General features: G+C 43.8%; 1 protein-coding gene across 1 annotated transcript in view; it reads right to left on the bottom strand.

Annotated features, from left to right (window-relative positions):
• Positions 1-18,647, bottom strand: part of LOC134403180 (cadherin-23-like) — a gene marked incomplete at its 3' end in the record, with an annotated part of 380,609 nt that overhangs the window by 282,013 nt on the left and 79,949 nt on the right. The window contains exons 4-6 of the mRNA XM_063133286.1: positions 14,781-14,923; positions 11,099-11,146; positions 9,410-9,502 (exon numbers count right to left, since the gene is read on the bottom strand). Of these exons, the coding sequence (XP_062989356.1) occupies positions 9,410-9,502; positions 11,099-11,146; positions 14,781-14,923 (284 nt within the window). The remainder of the gene's footprint in view (positions 1-9,409; positions 9,503-11,098; positions 11,147-14,780; positions 14,924-18,647) is intronic.

Here is an 18,647-nt window from a genome sequence, read left to right as displayed (position 1 = left end):
TACTGGTCACAAAATCCGCCTCCATGCATCCGCAAAGCACAGTGCTTCTCCCAGCCCCAAATAATTTACATTCCCCAAACAAGCCCAGTTGATAAAGCAGTGTTATGCATATTTTAAATCAGTATTTTAGGAGGCAAGTTTATTTCGCATTCCACTTATTCACGCTGATCCTTTTTCGATGTTCCAGCTGCCAAACAACAGCAGTAAATTTGAATAGCCTTCCCCTACTGCTCTACCCTTTTGCTGGAAGTGCTGCAACTGAGAGGATTATTCATGTCAAAGCAAAACAAAGAAAAAAAACCTGCTTTCAGTGCCTACAAATATTACTAATTAGTAGTCTGTGCAAAGACGTGTTTGCAATACAGCTGTCTGTTCCCTCTTACACTTCCCACCTCAGTCTGTCTACTGCATATCCATGTTATCTGGTATTATAAAGTGTGTGTGTGTGTGTGTGTGTGTGTGTGTGTGTGTGTGTGTGTGTGTGTGTTTTATTGAGGCGGGAAGACAGCACTATTTGGTAGCAGCTGTTTTTCCAATATTATTAATAATAATTGCAGAGGGAGCTCTACTTCATAAGGCATGTTTGTAAAACTCTTTCACTCCAGAGCAGTAGTCTTAATTTTTTTCTAGGCTATGACCCAGGGTCAGTGACATGGTGGGGCACTTGCCAAGGGCCCATAACCCAGCAGGGCCCCCGCTAACAAAAGCCCCCTGGCATTGTTCCTCCTCTTCCCAACTGCAACCTTCGGCTACTGAACAGTATAAAAATGAAATAAAGAAATGAATAAAATAACAACTTGTCCCAGGCAACGGTGTTGCTGAAAAGGAGAGCAATACATGCCATGGCCTACTTGTTCAGTGGCTCTCTGCCTATCAAGCAAGCAAGTGGCAACAATGAAGAAAAAGTGGTTAAGGAGCAATAGCAGCTTTTGACAATGGCGGCAGGAAGGTAGAATCACACAGGGAGGTGGCCCACAGAGCAGCTCTTGTCCAAGGACCCTAAAAGACCTGTAGCTGGCCTTGTTTTGACCTACCTGTAAATCCAACCTGCTACATGAACCCACTTTTCATTGTTTACCACATATGAATGGGCATTTCTCTAATCTCCCTCCACACAACTTTCTCCAAAACTTTCTGTTTTCCCTCTTGTTCCCTAGCAGCTTTCAATACCATCAAGCATGGTATGCTTCTTGACTGTCTGGCAAGGATAAACTCGTAAAGTGTCACAATCCTTCTTTGAGGGTCAGTTTCAGAAGTGATGTTGGGGGGATTCTTGTTTGGCCTCTTGACCTCTGGTGGATGGTGTTCCTCAGGATTCGATCATATCCCTCATACTGGGAACTGCTGAGTGAAATCATCTGGGAATTGGGATGTTTTTTTGTGAGCCACCCAGAGAGCTTTGGCTATTGGGCGGTATAAAAATGTACTAAATAAATAAAAATAAATAAATAAATGTGTTGTCACCAATATATGAATGACATGCAGCCCTATTTCTCCTTTTCATCGATTACCAGAGAAGCTTTTGAGGTTCTGAATTGGTGTCTAGAGGCAGTAATGGGCCAGATGAGGGCTAATAAATTAAGATGTAATCAAAATAAGTTAGAGATGCTCTTGGCCAGGAGACAGACAGATTCCGGAGTAGGAATTCAACCTGTTTTTGGACAGAGTAAACCCCTTGAAGAATCAGGTACATCGTTTGGGTGTGCTTCTGGCCTCTGCTTTCCAGCTGGTGGTGACTGTAGCCAGGAGTGCTTTTGGCCAGCTTAGGTTGGTGAACCAACTGGGTTCGTTCCCGAGAAGGTCAGGTCTCATTACAGTGACGCAATGCCTTAGTTACATCTAAATTGTAATAATTGTTGTAAACTACCCAGAAATGAAAACATCATCAGCATCATTACATGGAACACATTGAAAAGTCTTCAAAAACTGGAATTGGTCCAGAATATAGCAGTGGGAATGCTGCTTACTTACAGAATCATATTACACCTGCCCTGTAAGGGTTGCACTGGTGCTGCAATATGTTTCTAGGCACAATTCAAAGTCTTGGTGATCACCTTTAAAACTTTAAATGGCTTAGGTCCAAGATACCTTAGGGACCACCTCCTCCCATACCAGCCTGCCCACACCCTATGTTAGGCTCTTCTTTATGTCCCAGGGGGAGTCTACACCAGCCATTTATTGCTGGATTGTATCGCAGTCATCACTAATGGGGCACCTGATGTTCACCTGCTCCTGCGGTGATCTCAGTTCCACCTCTCAGTTATACTGGAATATCCTTGACTGCTTTTGTTGTGGTTTTTCTGGCTCACTCGCTTCCATTTGGAAGTATGTGTGTGGTGTGACCCTCCTATGCAAGGTCATTGCTGTTTGCTGCAAGTTCCGGGCTGAGCGTACAGCCAATCAGCTGTGAGGCGTGCCCATGGGTATCAGAGATACGTGGGAGTGGACCTGTCTGCCATTTCTGCCGCATGTTTTGGATGGGTCTTGGTGTGTTTCATCGCGGAGCGGCTTTGCTTTTTAAAAAACAACAACGATACCCTGCACAAGAGCGCATATTTGAGGGAGTTCATATCACCCCACAAGTAGCTGTGTATCTGCACTCATGCGCATGTTGCATGAGTCATTAAAAACACACAACTCTGCTCTGTAGACAGGTGTGACACGGCACTGCCCAATGCTGGCAAGAGCACTTGTTGACATCATCTACCTAGCCCCGCCCACTTCTGCCAATATACATGCAGAATCGGAGTATCAGGCCACACCTTTCTGGAACAGCAGCCCTGTAATTCCGGTACACAACACAGACATGTGCCCCGTGAGTGGCGATCGCGGAAGTGGTGAACATTGGAAGCATCCCTCTTCCATAGTGAAAGGGCAGCAAGTGTAGATTAGCCCCCAATTATGGTGGAGGTGCAGTTGATGAGGACAAGAGAAAGGGGCTTCTGTGGCTGCACATAAATTGCAGAATTCTTTGGTCTGGGAGGTTCAGTTGGCATCCCCTGTTATGGTGTTTTGTTGTGTGGCAAAAGCCTTCCTGTATAGGGTTGTGTTTGTTTTATCATATAGATAGGTTTTTACCTGATATCTCTGTCTTAAATGCTACACTTGTCTCTGTTTGTATCAGATTATATTGTATTTGGAATTTTATTGCATTTCATGGTTGGTTTGAATTGTTGTTAGCTGATCTGAGTACTGCATAAGCTCCAGAACAGTGGGTTATACATTTACTTATGAAACTTTTTTAAAAAGACATAAATACAATGAGATCTGGATAGCAGAGATATCTCTGTTCTTCATGCCATTCCTTGAGATGGCAGCAGTGCTAGTAAAGGTTTTAATGGACACTGAGCCTGGTCCAGAAGAATGCAGGGATTCATCAACTACCACATGAACCTGTCAAGCTGTTAAGATAATCTCCAGAGGCTCAGGTGAGCATGCCCCCATTCCCTAAAGACAGAAGTGGGTGACGTCAAGGATCAGAAGGTTTGGGGTCACTGTGTCTCACTTCTGAACATCCTTCCCCTGCCCATTTACAAGGCTCCATCCTCAACGACCTTCAGAAAGAGACTGAAAGCACTGTCTTCAGCTTTAAATGTGAGTGAATGCTGTTTTTTATCTTGTCATAGATCATTTGTTTTGTTTTGTTTGTTTTAACTATTCTTATTTTTACTGTTTTATTATGGTTTTATGGTGTCAGCATCCTTGTGAATCTATATGATTATGAAATGGGAACCCTCAGCACTGAAGAGCTAGAATAAATAATAAATAAAATGTATGAATCCTCTCCTGGGGCATGTCTACACCATCCATTTATCCTAGGGTCAACTCGAGATCATCCCTGTGCTTCCAAATGACGCACAGATGATCCTCGGGTTAACCGGGGAGGACCTCTCATTTTCCCTGGGATAAAATGGATGGCACTTATCCCAGGTTTTCCTGTGGTCCTGGGACAACCCCAAGGACTGCAGGTGGTGTGCCGCAGGCTCCCGGGTCTCCCTCCTCCCTGCGAGTAGTGGGGCTTTGCTAACAAGCACGGAGCTACACGGGGGAGGCTCCATGCCCATGCACGGTGTGTGTAGGGGAGCAGTTTAGCCATCCCCAGGATGGTTGCTGGTGCTTTTCGGTGCCAAGTTTTGGTTTTTTGTTGTTGTTGTTTGTTTTTTACTTATATTTTGCGCAAGATGCGTGACCGGCTCCTGCTTTAAAAAAACCCATGTGGCGCAGAGCGTTCCTCCTGACTTCTGGAATCTTGTGCTGCCATGTGCACACTGGGGGATGTTCTCATAAGTGGGAAAGCTCAGGATCCCCCCCCCCGTTCCGGATAGCTGGTAGGTGTAGATGAGCCTCTGGTTTCAAGACTTCATCAGAAAGCCTCAAGCTTGCATGATCTGGGGTAGGGTGGTCCATGTGTGCTTTTGAAAGTTAATGCCTAGTTTCTTAAGAAAATTGATAAATAAAAACAGAAGTTTTCATAATACTGAAAATGTTACCAGAAATTGTGCTAGAAAGGAAGCCCTGTCAAGCGGCCCAGTCGAACAGGAAAACCTCCTACATCTGCCAATCCATACTGTTTCCCAATGGGATTCCCTTGGGGTCAGGACTGGTTAGTGAATGCTTTGATGGCAGTTGCAGCATGGCACCATCTTGGAAAGGAGAGGTCCACCCAGACTCTTCTCCTTCTCTCATGCTCCTTTAAAAAAGAAGTCAATACGATTCTCTTGATGCTGTAGTCTCGTCTTCTACCTCGGATCATGGGTATTAAACTACAATTCCCATAATTCCTGGCTATTGGCAGTTTTCAGTAGAGATTAAGTAAATTGTAGTTTAACCCCCAAGCAGAAGATGACCCCAAACGCTTCCCTTGGGAACCAGTACAGGCAGGTGATGGTGTTCAGGGAGAATTGGGACAGGTGGCCCACTTATGGTAGGCTGTACTGCCTAACCCAATTCTGCTCAGAGAAATAGAGCAGGGTTGTTTGACTTTTCAAGCATCCTGTACTTGATTTGTCACAACAGCCCTAAAGTTACGGGTAGATCCAAAAGAGACCTGGAGCTTCCACAGCTCCATTTCTTTTTGCAACCTGCTACTTATAACAGCTAATACAAAAAAAGTGTGCATTTCCCAGCCAATGATGTGAGGTGGGGACAGAAACTTGCAGTGTGAAGAAGCGACATCATATGTTATATGTATTGGATGTTACGAGGACCAAAGACTAGAGAGAGAGACCTGGAGTAGTTTCAGCTCTGTGGCTCACTCTCTTATGATGCCTAGTTGCACCCTAATTCTAAAAGAAATTCCCTCTTGTAGTAAAGGGTGCCTACCTACACTGGAAAGTTAGCAAGCAAGCAGGATAAGCCACAAACAGAGACAAAATATTTGGCAGGATGCCATTTGGACCTAGATGAATTTTTTAAGGGATGGATCAAATTTCACCTCCAAGGCCCTCAAGTTATGAGCTCATACAAAAGCAGAGCAAAATTTCACTGAAGTTTGGCAAGAAAACATATGTTCAGTCAGTGCATAAGAGATATTCAAGCCTCTTCTGTGTTCAAACCACAGACTTTAAATGCAAGTCCGTTATAAACCCAGCTATCAAAAGAGGAGACGGGCTGCTTCTGACCCAAAGTCAATCTCAAAGGATTGCTACAGATAATTTTTGTCATTCTGAAACAGATGGAACATAAAGTGAATTCAGATTCCTTGCCAATTTTGCCACAAGCAGACTAATGAAGGATCCTTACTCACTTGGGAAAGGTAGAGCAAAGGATCAAAGCCTAATCACTGCAGGATGCCAAGTAGTCAGCTTATTAATGAACCATTGATAATGCAATAATTTGTACTTCTAAATCACTAAAGGTGGCTCAATTTCACACACACACACACACACACACACACACACACACACACAGAGAGAGAGAGAGAGAGAGAGAGAGAGAGAGAGAGAGAGAGAGAGAGAGAGAGACTTGGCCCAGTGCCAACAGAATCTCTTTGTGTCAGACAGGGAGATAGTGTACAACCCTAAAAAGCTGAACTACGGACAGTTAGGGAGTCTGGATTCTCAGCAGCAAAGAGGCTGAAAATTATCCCTGTCTCTGATTAATGGACCTAGAATTCAGGAAAACAAAACTATTAAAATACTTTCGTCAAGTAGTTGGGAGATCCATGATCAGATCTCCTGCCTCTATTTTAAAATGATAAATGCAGGCAGGGCGTTTGTGGGTGCAATTCAGACTGGAGCTACAGTACCTATTAGACTTTTCCTTGTGGGGCAAATACCATTTCAGGATGAGGGGTGGGGGAGGTTAAAAGCCACTTTTCATAGAGTTGTAGCAAATTCCCCTCCTGTGAAGATTTGAGCCCTACTAAGGCAAGGTATTAAAGTCAGGCCTTAGAAGCCTGGGGGTTTTCTGTTCGGAGGGGCTATTGCTGAGAGTAGTTTAATTTCTCAATTTAAGTTTCATTCCTTGGTTAAGTTTCATTTCGTCAAAGTGGGAACAGTGCTTTCTGTTTTGGGAGTGAGAGAGCCAGCCAGGAGAGAGCCAGGGAAGACCAGACCATAAGGAAGGAGCAGAAAGATGCAGCTTGAAGAAGTCTAGCTGCAGCTTAGGGTAAAAAAAAACCTTGCATTTGTGCGACTTTTGTTTTCTTTTAATGCCTTTTGTATCATAAGCTCTATTGACTACATACCTTTATTGTAATTTCGTTGTTTTAATACATTAGTAAATTGCTGTGTTAAGCCATAAGAGTTTGGAGTGTCAGTCACCCCATGTCTACAACCTAAACCCCACATTATTGGGAAGGAGAAGGTAAAAGAAGAAAGGTGGGACTCTTAAAAAGGTAGAAATCGTTAAAGAGTTGTTCAAGGAGTCCGGGTCATAGCAGGAACCCTGACACATCCGATTGCAGATTTCCTAGTTTCCCTTTAGTTTGTGTTCTTACATTCCAGTGCTTGTTAAGTTTACATATGAGTTCATTTAGATTAAAAATAATAATTCCCAACTGTATTATCAGGCTGCCTTTTAGTTTTCCCCCAACTGGATCAGTACACGTTACAGGGAAAGATGGCTGGAGAATCTCTCATAAACCTCGGAGAATCTCTTATAAAATGGGTAAAATAAAGTAACCATTGCAATTCTATTTTAAAATATGTGATTAAATATGTGATTTTGTCTCTTTGCTTTGCTTTAAAATCAGAGTGGCAAGCATCATTTTAAAATTGCATCTATTCATTTAGGCATATTGCTTAAATTTCTCAATAAAGTTTGGCTGAGTTCAAGAATTTTGATTGTTTTAATCTTGTTTACTCCATAATTCATAACAAACAAACCCATTTGAATATTAGGGTAGCTTCAGACATCATATAGAAGTGTGACTGGGGAGGGGAAGAGGATGTATAAGTAATGTCTGAATATTTTCTTGGTAATGTCTAAATAGTAACGTTGGTAATGTTCACATCTCCCCCGCTTCAGGCATCATACAGTGGCTGCGTTCAGACAACACAATAGTCAATGGTAAGTTAATAGTCAACTTTACAGTTGATTATCAAGGGGGTACTCCCCACATGACATGCTTATAATCAACCATGGTGTGGATTAAGGCCAGCGTCAAGTTGAATAATAGTCAACGGTGTATTTGACTGACACATCCCCCATTCTCTCTCCCTCCCCTTCAGTCCTCCTGCTGGTATCCCATCAGTCATTGCAAGTTCTGCCAGCTGGTCGCTCTTGTCAGGGGACTCTGTAGTTGCCAAAAATAACCAACTGTGTGTGACGAAATAGTCAACTGTGCCTGCCTGACACACAACACAATAACCAATGGTTGTTCAAATAATCAACCCTGCACAGCGTAGGTTATTTGCATTGGTTACTTTGGCCGAATAACCAACTGTGGCATGAAAAGTCCCAAGAGATGACACAATAACCAACCGTTGACTATTTAACCCCCTGTTGGTTATTGTGTTGTCCAAACCCAGTCAGTGACTTGAGCTTTCTTTCCCTCCCCTATTTTTTATATATAATACCCAAAGCTGTCCTGAGGACAAAGTCATATGAAAAACCTTTATACACAAAAAACAGTAACAAAAGCATTCCAATTTAGGAGAGTCTTTGGCAAGCGTCCCACACAAAGCAATTTGATCTGAGGGAGCTCTGTTGGGAGCGATCAGTAGATTTCCTTTAGGCAAACACAAAACAGCATCCTTTCAGAAAACCTTTTCCTGCCAAACACCATATGAATGGCGAGTAGGGATGCTTGAGGATTTCATTCAGTACTCATTTGTAAGTGAAGCAACCTGATTTGCACTTGCTGGACTAATACATGGATCGGAATGCAGTTACCCTTTAGATAACTTTTCCAAATTTTGCAATATAGGACTCGGCTCAAAACACACACAAAATGCATATTTTAGAATAAAATACATTCAAAATGCATATTTAATTAAGTATTCAAATGTGATTTTTTTGGGTACATTTTTAAATATAAAAATTTGCAGATTGTGGAAATGGGATGGGATGCACTTATGAATGAAATATGCAAAACTAACATCAACCAGAATTAAAATAATCTGTCCAGCCCTACACACATATATACACCATCTTGGTTCCACCCTTTCAAAGCCAGTGACTGAGTCTCAAATCTAGATCCCCCTCTGAACCCCAGACTTATCTCTTGTTGTTCTCACATTCAAGGAAACCCTTGGAACTGTAATTCTTGTGGAGCAGGGGCAGAGGTGTGCTAGGTTCTCAGAACACTTGCCAAACTTTATTACCCAGGGTTCTTTGGGGAAGTTATGGTAGTTATAATTCCCTCTATTTCTAATAAAAGTGCCAGTGCTTTTATATAGCCAAAATGGCATAACCCATGCACAACAGGAAAGTATCAGCAAGCTTGGTGAAGCCCTGAGATTTTCAGGGGTGGGAATCCTAATGGTGGAAAACCAAAAACACAAACATTACAATAAGGCCCAAGCATATCAGTGTCCATGAAGTTGTGACTGGCTGTTGGGGAAAAGAGCAGTCTCTCTTGCTCTCTCTAGAGAAAGCCATCTAATAAATTTAGATGATGATAATGATGGTGTTGGTGGTGGTGATGGAATGGGATATTATGAAAGAAGGCATCTTGGAAGATAGCATGGCTCACTGATGGGAGCAGGTCCATTTTGTTGCAGGTCCCCTTGTAAAGACAAGGTTATTAAATATATATGCACCTATTGAGCATTACTCCACTTAGGAACATGGACAAGGCTCCCAGAATCCTGAACATGCTTTTCTTGGACCACATGATGAGAAGTTCCTTTACTTCATAGTAGGTGGGGAAGCAACCCAATTCTACTCAACAGAAGTAAATGTTTTTCTTACAGAAGTAAAGAAATGGGGGTTGTTCCAAGCAAAACTAAAAATAAGTGCCTACCTCAGGAATACGGACACTGTATGGCTGGTTGTGAAACCTTGGTGCATTGTCATTCACATCTCCCACTTGGATATTCACTGACCCCTTGATAACCTATGATCCAAATGATTAGAACAAATTTTATTATACACATTGCAGGCATTTCTTTTGCTTTCCAGATAACAGAATGCAGAAACTTGCAGGTAATATTTATTATTAAAAAGAGGCACCCATTAAAAAAAAACATTATAATCCATTCCTTGCTAAAAGGATATTTGTGGAGGAAAGGGAGTTGGGTTCCTACGAACAGTGCCCCAAAGTCCAATTTCACCTTATTTCAAGATCCTTTCAGCTCTGAAGGTTGGCTTAACTGCAAGAATCTTTGTGAGAACAAAGAGTTGAGCTCTGAGGAACGCAAGACTGGAGTTCAGAATGGGGTGGGGAGGGAGGGGTTGCACAATCTTTCCTACTAGGATAATATGGGGTCTGTCCTGAACATCTTTTAGTGCCCCTCCCATTTTGGCCCATGAGTTGTCTGTATGCAGGCATCCCACTCTGAACAGCTAAGTAATGGTTTAATTTTCTACCACATTTATTTAAAGGAACTCAGGGAGGCAACTAATAAAAAAGAATAATGCAAATATCAAATACAGTAAAAACAATTTAAATTATTAATAACCAATAATGATGTTTTAATTATTATTTTTACCCAAGGGCCAGGATAAAAGCAATTGAATCTAAAATTCTTACCTTAAAAGGTGAGCTTTAACCATTAACTGAATATATCCCTAAAGAAGGTAATACTTTCCCCACTTTTTGTGTAGCTAGCCTGCCAGAAAATGGCTGTTTAACATGTGAATAATCTAAATGTGAGTGAGAACTGTATAAATGAAAGGGGAGAAGCTTCCCAAAGCATGTCACACTTGACTATCTGCATATTACCAAGACTTTCCAGAATATGATACAACATCCATTTCAACCATTTTTCTAATTGCTTCTCTACAAGCATTTTCAGAGCTGTGAATGGAGAAGAAGCATAAGAAGGCACTTTAGAGTCTTCAAATCTGCCCAATCTTCTAAAGCAGGGGTGGGCAATAGGTAGATCTCCAGATGTTTTGGGTTCCAGCTCCAAGAAACTCCTGCCAGCATGACCAATGGTCACAAATGCTGGGTATTGAAATCCAAAACATCTGGAATTCCAACATCTGGAAACATGCTGGGTATTGAAATCCAAAACATTCCTGTTCTGAAGTACATTTCCTTACAGTTACATATTCGGGCATCAACAATTTTTTTAGTTTTGGCATTAACATTTGCTTAAGAAAGTGCACTTCTATATGACAAGAACGGCCAGTCCATGGGCTCCAGAAAGCTGCTTCTTTTTAGAATACAAGAAAATAGCTAGCAAAACACATACTCAGAGACTCACGCTGCACTGTTCCCTGAAGTTTAAACTCTTTTATGTAAATAGGAGAAAAAAACAGATGGCTATACTTCCACACCATTTCATATGCTGCTGTGCTGAAAGACGTTATGCCTCAAGTACCTGTGTTCTCCCACTACATGCATATCCTGTATCCCTAGGAGGACTCCTTCAGAAAGAGGGTGGGACTGTGGCAGTGTTAATCTCCACCCCACAGAGCATGCTAACTACTGAATCAGCTCAACACCTTTCTCAATTTTAAGTCAAGGAACAAATGTCATACTTACCCCTTGGCTGTCACTGACAGAAAATTCAACTGTGAATTCTGACTTAGTCTGAAACCAGAAGAAAAAGATATAATTAGAGATGCCAGAATGGTAATCTGTTGATAGAAGGCTTTGGATTTGAGCCGAATATAATTACATGCTTTTGCAGCCCGGAAGAAGAAGATGAAGCAGCATCCTAGGAATCACTGCAAAAACTCAATGCAAAATGGCAATACTAGTATAGACTAACTTACAGAGAGATCAAAGAGATTGCAATGAGTGAACGAATAGCAGGCAAGTGCTAAAAGTCCTTGCTTCTTCATTGGTAGCACAACATTCTAAGGACAGGGTGAGAGGCCCATGGAAACTACAGAGAGTGTGGATAAGAGCTATTCAGCTTCCTTAATCAGTACAGGCTCTTTCCACAATGTTTCACTCATACAGGTGTTTGCAGTAAAAACTGTGAGGTGACACAGAAGAGCCTACATGGAGAAGTCAGTATGCATGTAAGGAAGAGAGATAGTCAGTTGTTGCCACAGGCCAGCTACAGAACGTAAGTTTTCCTCCGTTGTTCTAACACAGCATGCAGAATGCAACCAACATCTATATCAGACTACGGCCATAGCTAGACGGGGCTTTATCCTGGGATCGTCCCTGTAAGTTCACACAGCACACAGGAGATCCCGGGATCAGGGAGAGATGATCCCTCCCTTGCCCCAGGAACTCGCCTTACCTTTTGAGCCCGGTTTTTCCGCGGTCCCAGGCTGACCATGAGACCGTGGGAGGTGTGGCTGGGCGTCGCAGTTTGTCCCGGCTCCTCATGGTTACTCATGAGGAGCCAGGAGTCACGCACGGGCTGCAGAGCTCCTCAGGAGCTCTGCGCCCATTGGGGGTGGGGTGGGGGGAGTGGGGAACGTTAAAAAACAAACAAACCTACCTTTGAGCGCACGAGCGCTCGTGTGCATGTTTTCTTTAAAAAAAGAAAATGGCGGGTGCGACATCATCTCCCTCTGAGGTCGTCGCACGCCACGTGTAAACAGAGGGGGAGATCTCGCGATAAAAATATTGTGTGATCTTCACTCCTCTGTCGCGCTAGACCAGTAGGTCTAGCTGAGGCCTACGTTAGTGTAACACTTATTACTAGAGATCTACCGGGCTGATTTTGCTCATTGTTTTTAAAATGAAGCTTAAGCAGTGTGGATGTGCAGAAAAGTGTGAAACTTTGAAAAAAACTTCAAAGCACAAACTTTATTAGAAAAGCAATATGTTTATTTGCTCCGTGCCAAGCAGACTTGTATTGCTCTACAGTTCAGTGCTCCACACCAAATCAAATCATTTTCAAACTACTAGCAACATGGGAGTTACACTAGTAATACAGACTATAACCAACATAAGGGGGGGGGAGGAATATCCCAAAAAGGGTATATAAATACATACTTGGTAGCCAACTTTAGATAAAGGGCCAGCAGCATACATCTCAACAATATTTCAGATTACATACTAATTTCCTGAGCAATTAATAGGATGAAAAGCCCCCAAGAAGATGTCCATGGGTCAAGAGTTCTCTGGCACATTGGAAAAAAGCTGGAATATTAATAAGAGGAAATATAGTCAAATATCAAATTGCCCCATTTACTCAATGTTCCATTGAAAGAATGATGTGGACCTGAAGGTTTACTAGCATTTCTCCAATTCCACCAATTTGACCCAGTACACCTCAGTTTATTCAATGGCTGAATTCACAGAATGACAAGCCATAATGACAAGCCATATGACCCTCAGCCTCACATTCTCCCTCTTCCTCTTTCCTCTTCCACTGTGTGCAAAAGGAGGAAATCAGAAGCTTCCACTTCTCATCCATGTTGCCACATTCAGACCAAACAGCAAAATATGGTTTGTCACATCCAAGAAACTGAAGCTTCGAATTTGCTACTTTTGCATGAGAATGAGGGGGAAAGGCCTGTGGTTGTGTGTGCATGCGCGTGCGTGTAAGCTCACAGATTATTCTTTTAAGAACAAATCATGGTTTGCCTCAATTGAGATATAATTACAATGGGCATGGCTACACAGGGTGATATCCTGGGGATCGCCCCAGGATCATCCCTGTGCATTCACATGATGCACAGGGGATCCTGGGGGCAGGGAGGGATGATCCCTCCCTTTCCCCGGGATATCGCCCTACCCTTCTATCCCGACTTTTCCTGCAGTCCTGGGATGATCCCGAGACCGCGGGACGTGTGCCCGAGCACCCCATTTTTATCCTGGCTCCTGCCGAGGAACCAGGACCGGGGCACAGAGCTCCTCAGGAGCTCCGTGCCCATCGGGGGTGGGTGGGTGGGGGGAGCAGGAATAATTTATTTATTTTTTAAAAAAACTTACTTTTTTGGTGGAGCAATCTTGCGCTCTTTTCTGATAAAAAAAAAAAACCAAAATGGCAGGCGCAACGTCTAGACACACTGTGACAATCCCGGAAGCATGTAAGTCCAGGATCATCCCACCTCCCTCCCTCTACATCGTATGGTGTACACATGCCCAATGTCTCACAGTGTGTAGGACCAATAGCTCAAATATAAGGAATGTACAGAATAGGAGCCTGGAATCACTGAACTGCTAGATTTCTAAAAGGGACAAGCTTTGTGTTGTTGAGGCTCTGCTTCCTAGACCTGCAGTTTCCCCTCTCTTCTGGCATAACAACTGTTTATCCTGGAGGGAGGTCTCAAGATAGTTTACAACACGTGCTTTCCTTCCATGAACGCTCAGTTAATGCAATCTGAGAAGGGCCTGGATGGGATTTAGCTCCTGCCTCGGGGCAACGCCTGCAGTCAGTCTGTGAAAGCCAAATGCCAAGGATAAAGGAGACATCATTCTGGAAGACACTCTGTTATTCCTTCCACTACCACCTCCCCCTCTTGCGCATCCACTCCCCTTTGCCCAGTGAAACAAGAGAAGGGGGAAATGGTGAAAGGTATCTAAAAGGACAATGTTGTGGGAACATGGAAACAACAGGCTAGGATACCAGTTAGTCAGACAGATACGCCTACTCCAGATTTACATCTATCCTACAGCATTTTCTTTTCTTCAGTCTTTCTTTTCTAGCAAGTACTTCTTTTGCATTTTAAATGTATTATACATCTCTTTAATTCGGCCCTATCCCTCAAAAACTCTATCCAACTCTTCCCTCTCAGCATAATCTTTATACATTTCATAAGTCTCTTTTCCCATTTTCTTTTCCTTAGGTTGAGTCCTTAACCTCCCTTCCCCCAGCGTTCAGTTCATATTTAAGCCTACTATCCTATGCATGCTTAGGCAGAAAAAGAGTCCTGCAGTTCCCAACATTCCCCAGCCAGCACGCTGGGAGTTGTAAGACTTTCTTCCGTCTAAACATGCATAGGACTGCATCTTGATTTGTTAGTTTTATTCCTAACATTTATTCCCACTTTTATTATTGCACCATTAGCTTCCATATTACTTTGACCTCTGTCTCCTCTGTCTACATGCTTGATGTCCTAGTTACCAAAAAAACCACAGTTGCACCTTTCTTACCATCTCTGTCTGAATTATAAATAAAACCACTATAACATTTATAAGCAAATGATTGTTGGGCTGAATCCCTAGGTAAGTTTTCCTTGGGTCACCAAATACAGACTCGCTGCAGGCTTAAATTTTAACACATTAAAATTTAGTATGAAACAGCACTCATTACCTCTCTGTCCAAGGGCTGCCTGAGCCACACAACTCCAGTCAGGCTTTCCACTGCAAAGAATCGGCTAGCTTCCTCCCCAACAACTCCAAATACAAGAGGGTCGTTGTCTAGGTCACGGGCAAGCAACTGGGTCACTGATGAACCTGCAAGGATACAAGATACAAGAAAAACCCATGAGAATGTCAGCAGTGTGATGAAAGAGTTGTAGAGAGAATCCCGAGCACATTAAGGTCTAGAAATGCCTTGTGACAAAATTTCATGAAGTAGAAACTGAAGAACTCAGAAATCATATGGTCTTTGCTTTCAGAATGCTTTCATCTGAAAGCTGTGATGCAGTTATGTGGGCAGCTGACCTCATAGAGATAGAAAAGTTAGAGTCACGCACACTGCCCAGCTTCCAGATAGACTTGGAATTTTCATTTTACACTTTCTAGAGGGTGAAAGCAAAAAGTGTTTACATACAAATCAATGGAGCACAGACACTTGCATGAAATTCAGTCCTGACTACAGAATGGGGGCTGGGTGGGCACATATTTGAGGGCCAAGCAATCTAACTAGATTGACCTTTGCAGGAACCTGTGTTTTTTTGTGTGTGAAGGTGTTTTTTGTTTTGTTGCTGGAATCCAAAAACAGACATTGAGCAAAAGTGTCCAGGAGAAAGGAATAATTTCCACTGCAGCATTTTAAATACCATTTAAACAACCCAAAGGCTCAACTACACATGATGCTCAGATATGTATGATTGATCTCCTGGTATTATTTTATTTTGTTTAAAGGGGAATGCAGTAGTGAGGAAGGGGCATAAATGCTGATCACAGAAGTGGCACTGTGAGATGGCTAATTAAGTGGGATGCATGAACATCTCCATGTTTGGCTCAATTAAAATAAATCTTTCCCTTCAAGTACTCACAAAAGCCGGAGGGCTTTTGTCAGCACTTGAACGTTCACCCACAAAACACAATTGTTTCTAGTGTTCCTCCAATTGACTGACTACTACTTGCAGGGAACCCTCATGCCCCAAAGGTCCCCTGCAGAGGGTGGACCTTCTCCCCATCCCAGTAGTATTTTTCCCCCAGGAGCAGACCTTCACAACATCCCCTATTCAAATTGATTAAGCCATCTTCTTGATAGGTATGCATAGGTGGCGATTTGAAAGGCTGCTCCTAGGAAAACTGATGCTAGGCTCTGTGTGCAAAAGCTCACCCACTGCAGGGAACCCATATGGCCCAAGGGTCTTCCTCACAGGGTGTGCTCCCCCCTCCCTATCAGCAACACTCTATAGTAAGTCCTGCCCACACATTCCTTCTCCACTTGCAGTATGTGTGTGTGTGGCGAGGGGATATTGCTGGGGGGATTTTGATTACACAAATAGTCACTGAGGCCAGATTTACACCTAGGCCATGGCTGGACCAGGCCTATATCCCGGGATCATCCCTGTGCATCCACATGATGCACAGGGGATCCCGGGAGCAGGGAGGAATGATTCCTTCCTTGGCCTGGGATATGGCCCTACACTTTAATCCCACTTTTTCCACAGTCTTGGGATGATCCCAGACAGTGGAATGTGTGGGCGTGCGTCATGGGTTGTCCCGATTCCTCGCAAGTAACCGCAAGGAGCCAAGACCTGGGCACAGAGCTCCCATCACATCTAGGTTGAAATGCGCAGCTCCCGTCGCTTCTCTGTCGTCGCTCCAAAGTCGCTTCCTGAAAACAGGAAGTAACAGGCCTATTAAGTCAGGAAGGAGAGAGCAGCAACCGGACTTTTTTTTTTTTTGAAGGGGCGGGGGTTGGATTGCAGCATAATGAAGGCCAGAAGGGGCGGAAGACACACGAGAGGCAGACAATGTCATGTGAGCAATCCATGAGCGCCCAGAATCGAGCGTGCAGTAAAACGCTCAGCGGATGGAGCTTAAGATAAGACCTTGGTTACAAAGTAATTGTAGCTTCAATGTTTGACATGGTGCTAGTTACCTCTGCATAGGGGTGGCTTTCAGTGTGTTCTTTTTGCATATATTTATAAAATATAAAAGTTGAATCTTTGGGGGGGTTGTTGTTTTCCATATTGCATTTTTTAGTATTTCATCATTCATATTGAGCTTTACATTGTAGAGTAAGGTGTTTTGATCAGGGCCGGTGCCAGGCTTTTTTGCACCCTAGGCAAGGTGAGCTGCTTTCACTGCACCCCACCGTATCCCCCACCACCCCAGGTAGGCTACCTGTCCCTCGCCCGAAGTCCTCCTGGCTTGGCGGGATGCTGCGGTGGGGTGGGCGGGTGGGCAGCTCCACTTCCGTCCGTTCGCGCCCCCCCCCCCCAGCATCCCGGCTTAGCTTTGGCTGGGAGGGCCCAGCCCAAACCAAGCCAGGAAGCTGGGGGAGGGCAGTCAGACTGCTCCAAGTTCTGATGTCCAGCGCGTGCCAGAAGTCAGAATGTAGAGCCGCCCGCCCCACCCCCGCCCCACAGTGTTCAGGGTTGGCATCGGCTGCTGGGTGGGCGCCCAGCTGAAGCCAAGCCAGGGACATTGGGTGGGGGGGCGGAAGGCTTCGGAACGGTGCGCCCGGAAGCTGCCCTCATTTGGCCAGAGTGGCTCTGGAAGTGGGAGGGCGACTTCTGGGCGAGCCGTTCGACGCTCCCTTACCTTGGCCTCTATGGAAGCGCCAGCCCTGGTTTTGATGCATTCAGTTCTGTTCTAGATTGTATTGGATTGTCTTTTAAGTTTTCACTGTTTTTATAGTGTTCTTTTTGTAAATTTAACCGCTGAAGAATGGAGTTTTTACTCTAAAATACACAGAACTACTTTTTAAGTTTTCTCCCATCACTCAGCATTGGAATATTCTCCTCGTTTCTGGGGTGGGTGGGTGTCTATATGGCCTATTTACCCCATCATGGCTGCACGGTGGTGCTGTATTGTTGATATGATTTTTTGCAGTGTGGGTTTTACCATGATTTTTTGGTTCGTCCGATGTCACCATGTTGTTTCTCCATCTGATGGTGTTGGCCATGGTTGGGTTAAGCCCAGTGGGCGTTTCTGGGGCTGGATCCAAGTCCAATTGTGATTCTCCCCCACCCCCATCCAGGGTAAGCACAGGAATGCAGAGCAGGGCCCAGGCTTGATGAGCCAAATGGCTGACGGTGCTGTGGTTTTCCAGCTGGATAGCCGGTGCGCCCTCCTGCTGTCTATATTTATCGGTTCTGCTTTGCAGCAGCAATGCTGTGGCATTCTGAAGGAATCGGCTACACAACTGCATTGCATACACACACACACACAAGCCAGTTTGCCTAGTCCCATTTGCTTTATAAAAGACCTGCTCCTGGTGGAAATGAAAACTAGAATTGATTTGTTGAGATGGATCAACAGAGCCACGTGGATTCTTTGACTCTCCTTGGGGGTATGGCCATGGGACTGTCATAATGTGCACCTGCATTTCAACATTTACCACTGCATCACTGCTTACACAGAACAGAAACTTCTTTCTCTGCTTCTACATTTTGTTTGTGGTGGAGGAAGAAGACATGCTGCCACCCAGTTACAGCCATGATAAACTCCTTGATTTCCTCATTGTTTCTTGTAAGCAGCTCTTGCATTTGTCCCAAGGTACAAGAAGAAAAATGCCATCATATGTAACCAGGAAGACCCATCTCCATACAAAGGAATAGTTAGTTTAGTACAGCCTTCCCCCACCTGGTGCTCTCCAGGTGTGCTGGACTACAATCTCCATCGATCTCACTCAGCATGGCCATGCTGAGGAAAGGCTTGTCTAGTATTTTTTAAAGCCAATGGCTGATCTAAAGTAGCATCAGCTAATTAGTAACTGGTCAGCTAAGTCTCAGTGCTCTCACATTTCTGTCATGGTTCTAGGTCTGGAGGC

The sequence above is a fragment of the Elgaria multicarinata genome, chromosome 8 (genome assembly GCF_023053635.1).
Source record: "Elgaria multicarinata webbii isolate HBS135686 ecotype San Diego chromosome 8, rElgMul1.1.pri, whole genome shotgun sequence".
NCBI classification, from domain to species: Eukaryota; Metazoa; Chordata; class Lepidosauria; order Squamata; family Anguidae; genus Elgaria; species Elgaria multicarinata.
Note: the sequence above shows the minus strand (reverse complement) of the source record. Positions and strands in the feature narration are given on the sequence as shown.